General features: G+C 37.5%; 1 protein-coding gene across 1 annotated transcript in view; it reads right to left on the bottom strand.

Moving 5' to 3' along the window:
* The window catches only part of cdh19 (cadherin 19, type 2), a 62,205-nt gene that overhangs the window by 19,467 nt on the left and 36,477 nt on the right, over positions 1 to 6,261 (bottom strand). The window contains exons 5-8 of the mRNA XM_016565199.1: positions 4,744 to 4,911; positions 3,469 to 3,656; positions 2,911 to 3,164; positions 977 to 1,113 (exon numbers count right to left, since the gene is read on the bottom strand). Coding sequence (XP_016420685.1) covers positions 977 to 1,113; positions 2,911 to 3,164; positions 3,469 to 3,656; positions 4,744 to 4,911 — 747 coding nt within the window. The remainder of the gene's footprint in view (positions 1 to 976; positions 1,114 to 2,910; positions 3,165 to 3,468; positions 3,657 to 4,743; positions 4,912 to 6,261) is intronic.

Genomic DNA, 6,261 nt, shown 5'->3' on the forward strand with positions numbered 1-6,261 from the left:
TTGAACCGCTCAGTCATGCGACTGAAGTTCAGGATGCTCACACTCAAACAGGTCGTGTCTCAGATCAGGTTCAAGGACTGGTTTGTCACGATCGACCTGAAAGACGCATACTTCCATGTTTCCATCCTTCCCACTCACAGGAAGTTCCTGAGGTTTACTTTTGGGGGCAAAGCGTACCAATATCGGGTTCTTCCCTTCGGCCTTGCACTCTCAGCACCCTGGCTCCATTGCGACTCAGGGGCATCTGCATACTGAACTATATCGACGATTGGTTGATATTAGCTCAATCAGAGCAGACGGTGGTTCGACATCGAGATGTCGTTCGCTGGTTCCGCCGCACGTGCTTTTATAGCTTCCTGGTCATTATGTCACCCGCCCGTGACGTCTCGCCCATCTATTGGACTGATTACACACGGGGTTCAGAGCCGGTGACGCTGAAGGGCATTCCCAAAGCGTCCTCCGACGCAGCATCTCGTGCCCTCGAGGAACCATGGTTACATGCGTAACCTGAGACGTTATGTCAGTTATGTACTGAGGAAAACACAAAGTCTCAAATGCATTAAACAGCACATATATATTCGCTGTTTGTCATGGTGGATCAATTTTATCCATGATCGACATTAAGGGCTGCTTAAGAATAAGCATGCACATCAAATTATCTTGACTCATTGAACCTGGGTCAAATTGGTGAGATTCCGTAAACTTAAATTGTCATTTTTGGAACCACTTTAGCCCCGATTGATTTGGTAAGTTTTTTTAAGTCAGGTTTTGGACTTAAATCTCCACTTTTCTTAGCGCACTTTATGAAACGGGTCTCATGGTAACAGATGAACAAAGACAGGAAACTGAACTGAGTTCAGCGCAAAACTCAAACCCAGAACAGAAGAATCTGTACCTTGTATGTATATTCAAATCAGTCATCATATGCCTGTGTTAGTCAGTGGTTGATGCATGTTAGTGACAAAAATATGCTCACTGTTCTCTCTGGCGTCGATGGTCAAGTTGTACCAGGCTGCTGTTTCTTGATCCAAAAGGTTGGCCACATACACTGTCCCATTACTGGGATCAATTTTGAACATCTGTCGTGCGTCACTGCTCTTTAAAATGCTGTATCTGTTCAAGGAAAACAGTTGTTATTTGGAGTTAATTTTTTTTCATATACTTCCCTTGTTTGTTACCATATGCGGATTTCAACCATGCACAAACAGCAGGTAAATCAAACAATCATGGACTGTCTGGCCAAGCACATAGTTGGTATGGCAAACATAATGTATTCTGTTCTGTAGATTCAGAATCTTTTAGTCTGTTTCTCCAGATTGCTCCAAATTTACAAACAACTGTACCAAACAACACATACAACTAGGGAAATAGGAAAACAGTGTCAAGTTCTTCGATCAGTTATGAATCATTTCAGTTATAATTACAACTTCAATATCTACTATAAAATAACTTTACAGAAGATTATATAGCAGCATTATTTTGATCCTCTGGTCTAACAGTATAAAACACAATTTGATTAGTGATTCTAAGCTACAGCATGTCAATATTTTGTAAAAAGGTTTGGGGTTAAAAATGTTTTCAATTTTTCTTTCTTTTTTTTCAATGGTTTTGGGGACTTTTTTAACTAAAGTAGTGGGGCCAGTTTTACCTAGACACCATACTTGGTTCATATATTGTTGTCATCAAGCTGGACAACTTTTAAAATCACAGTATATAAAACACAATTTGATTAGTGATTCTAAGCTACAGCATGTCAATATTTTGTAAACAGCTCCCTTTTATTTGTTATTATTATTATTAGTAGTAGTTTTTTCCCCCAAAGGTTTGGGGTTAAAAATGTTTTCAATTTTTCTTTCTTTTTTTTCAATGGTTTTGGGGACTTTTTTAACTAAAGTAGTGGGGCCAGTTTTACCTAGACACCATACTTGGTTCATATATTGTTGTCATCAAGCTGGACAACTTTTAAAATCACAGTCATTATCTCTGCCCAACAAGAACAGAATCCTCAGCTCTGTTTCACCCCTGGGTGTAAGGCCAATATGGATAAGGATTGAATACCTCAGTTACTCTTGGTGACTGAATTCTCAATAAGCAATCCTGGTGAAGAGATATCTGAGTCTCCTTGTCTTCAATTCTGAATTTCCTACAACAGCGCAAATCTATGTTTATGGTTTTATCCATCCTTTTTATTGTATTTATCTATGTTGTATTTAACTCTTGTTCTAAATTATCTGATGTACTTATTATTAAATATGGTGAGACATAATTAATACATAATAGGTAATTTTATAAAAATGGTATCTTCCAATTTGTAGAAGCGGGAAAGATGTGTATATACGATTGCTGTCACTAGAAGCAAGCAGGACTAGTGAACGGATTGTTAAGGGTACTGTAAGTCGAACAAGGTTGTTGTAGCACTCTTTTAACATGGTACACTCTGGCCCCAGTTGTGTTCTATTTATTAGACTTTTTATTAATAATCTTTGTTTTAGTTATGCTCTTAATGTTATTTACTTGCACATTTTTGCACATACACACCTATTTGGATGCCAACATTGCTCCCGTGATTGCATTTCCATGTAATTTTTTCCTGTCAGAATCCCTGAATATCACTGGCAAAAGCAGTTATTGTGTCGCGTTGCTAAGTGGGCTTTGGGAAGTTGAGGGTTTTGTGATGTTTATGCCCATGACTTTTTTTATCTGGACATTGCAGTGCTGCCCCTTACGTATGCCACTGATTGAGCTAGAAGTCGACATGGACTGTTCAAAACAAACTAAGCAATGTTTTGAAAGCACTATAGAGTCACCATGGAGTCACAGTGTTTATCCTCAGATGTAATGTCCTTCTAATCTGACTTTTAGGAGGTAATATGGATCAAAATGAGAAAGGAGAGAAGGAAAAAAAATTACCTTATGGCATTGTTGGTTGTGTCAATGTCTTTAGCATAGACTGTACCAACTTGAGTGCCTACTTGGGCACTCTCTAGAACTTTCCAATTATAAGGGGTTTCATAAAAGATGGGTGGTTCGTCCACATTTGTCACAGTGATTTTGAGTGTTGTCCTGTCATGAAACTCATATGCACTCATAAAACGTGTGTCTATGTTTTCATTGATGGCCTCAACAGCAATGACGAACCGCCTCTTGCTCTCATAATCCAGTGGCTACAGAGACAAGAGAACACTTATAAAAGACAAACATAAAACAGTTGTCCAGTGATTACCAGTGTTTATGGATTGAAATTCGAAAATTAACATTATGAATTAAATTATTAATTATATTATAATTTAATAATAATATTAATTATTAATATTAATTATTTCGTACAAATATAAATGTGTCTTGAATTTGTTTCTGAGAACATCATGCCCAACATTTGTTAACAACTGTCATGGATATCAGAAAAAATATATACTTAGATAAATGATGATGGTTACATATGCATATGTCTGTATTGTACTGTAAGACCTGAGCCAGTATGACAATCCCCTCTTGAGTGTCAGGGTCTGTCTGGATTGTGAAGGTGCTGCTTTCTTCAAGATCTTCTAAGCTGTAGTTCATTTTAGCGTTCAGACCAACATCACCATCATCTGCCATTATTCTTCCCAATGTGGTACCCACTGGTGCTGACTCTGATATAGCAAATGTGTACAAATCTAGACATAAAGAGGAAAATGGAAAAACACTTTCAATAACATTTATGTGCTTTGGCAACAGAAACAGGAAAAAAAAACTACATAATGCAATAAATCACTGAATGCTGATAATAATGTAAAATGTCATTACTCACACACCCATATGCATTTTTGACATGGTGTGAATTTTCCATTGACCTCTGTTAATTTTATGTCATGCTAATTATATTTTATGTCCTCTAATTCTTCCCCTAACCTAACATTTCCCATCACAACATTCTAAGATGTTATTTAATGTTATTTATTAAGCTGTTTGTGTGGACCATTGGCTGCTCTACAAAGAAAGCATGAGCTAGCCCTACTTCTTTTAGTGCTCTTTACTGTTTAACAAAGATCAGATCAAAGATCTGATCCAGAAACTTGGCCAAAATTACCACAGAACTCATGCAGAAGTTCAGACAAACCACTGGGTCTTTTGGTTGGGAAGCTGCAGTGGCAGGGAGCTTTGGATAGGCTGCAATGGTGGGTTACTTTTAGGAAACTAGGAATACTGAAGTGACAGGAGCCACAGGGGAAGCTGTAGTGGCCTGAGTGATTTTGGGGGTGGTATCTATGGTCATGACAAGAATCTCTGAGAAAAACACAACTTTGGGCATTGGCATTGGGAATGACAGCACCTTGTCCAGGACAGATATTGATGCAGAAAGTCCACAGATTCTGATTCTGTGGCCAGTGCAAGCATCTCAACTTAGAACCTTTGTTCCTCTTTTCATTATCCCAGACCTCTTTGATTGGAGCAGGTAGATAAAGGTACTGAGGGATTCTTTCATTCATCTGAGCTAAAACTGACTGAATATCACATCATGGCCTATATAATTACAATTTTTTGTGTTTCTGTCCAATTAAAAAGTACTGATCTATTCCCACATAATCTTGTCACAAGTCACCCTGACCTTATCTGAAAATGCTCTATAATATTTTTTATAGAAAGCACTGCTTTATTGCATTACATATATGACATTATATGTTCATGAAAGTTTTTGGGGTTTAACATAATTCAACTGTTTGATTGACTGAAATATGTAATGGTCATGTTTTGGATTCTCACTGTGCTGGAAAGTAGGTCCATTGTCATTGACATCCATCAGGCTGATGGTCACAGTGGTTGTGGCACTGTAGCCTCCGGTGAGTCCGAGCATATCTTTCACTTGAACCACAACCAGATATGTCTCCCTGGCTTCTCTGTCCATATTAGGCCATGATGTCACAATTATACCTGTGTTGGAGAAAAATAAAAATAAACATTGAGCACAGATAGTATTTGGACATTTAAAGCTGCTGTAAACATTTTTTCCTGGAATATAACGCCTTCTATCTGACAGAGACCTGTTTTGATTTTAGCCTGTGTTTCACTGTCTTGCGTTTTGTGTTCAAGGACACTTATTTTGTTTTGTATTGCTATGTTTTTGTACTTTCTTCCCGTTTCAGTTCCCTGTGCCACCCTGTTTGTTGCTATAGTTACCTCCATTAGTTTGCATAGTAATTCATTAGCTCCTCCCTCTCCTTGTTACCTTGTGTATATACAGTTCTACATGAAAGTTTTTGAACCGTTTAGAATTTTCTATATTTCTGCATAAATTTAATCCAAAAGATCATCAGATTTTCATGCAATACCTGAAAGTTGACAAAGAGAACCCAATCAAACAAATGAGATGAAAATAAATACTTTGTCATTTGTTTATTCAGGAAAATGATCTAATATTAAATATCAGTGAGTGTCAAAAGTATGTGAATATCTAGGATTAGCAGTTAATTCGAAGGTAAAATTAGAGTCCATCTGTTCAGAGGTGTTTTCAATCAATGGGATGACTATCAGGGGTCAGTGTGTGCCCTGTTTTATTTAAAGAACAGGAATCTATCAAAGTCTGATCATGTTTGTGGAAATTAATCATGACACGAACAAAGGAGATCTCCAAGGAAAAAGAGTTGTTGTTCCTCATCAGCCTGGAAAAGTTTACAAAACAATCTCTAAAGAGTGCATGCTTATTCCAGTGCTCAAATGGAAGACATTCAAGACCATTGTTGTGACCATTCAAGACTGGTGAGTCTTTCTTTAGATGCTCTTGCCTTGGTTCACTAGTTTGCTCCAGCTAGGGATGGGCAAATGAAGCCTCATGAAGCACTGAGGCTTTCCTCTGATTGTTCCGGGAAAAGATTCAAAGCTTCAAGAGGGTCAAAAACATAGCCATCTAGTCGTTAGTAAAAAATAAAATAGCCAAAAGCTTGTGAAAAACGTTTCCGTTGTACAAAGCAGCCACAACACATTCCATAAATAGTTTCATGTTATGTGCACAAATTAAATCCTAACAGCATGGGTGACATTTGACTCTTGAATTGGGGGGGGCATTAAGAAGGAAAAAAATAAATAAAATTATATATATATATATGAAATAAATAAAAACAAAAGTTTTTTTTTTTTCGGTTGTAAGCATCAAAACAATGCCCTACCTTATTGCAATGCATCAAAGCAATCAGTCCAACACAGTCAAGAATAACTTAGAGGTTGCCACCTTTAAGTAAACTGCGAACCAGTTTTGGCTCTTCCTGCTGACTTGAATGGTGATGC

The sequence above is a fragment of the Sinocyclocheilus rhinocerous genome, unplaced genomic scaffold (genome assembly GCF_001515625.1).
Source record: "Sinocyclocheilus rhinocerous isolate Xijiao unplaced genomic scaffold, SAMN03320098_v1.1 scaffold3041, whole genome shotgun sequence".
In the NCBI taxonomy this organism is placed as follows: Eukaryota; Metazoa; Chordata; class Actinopteri; order Cypriniformes; family Cyprinidae; genus Sinocyclocheilus; species Sinocyclocheilus rhinocerous.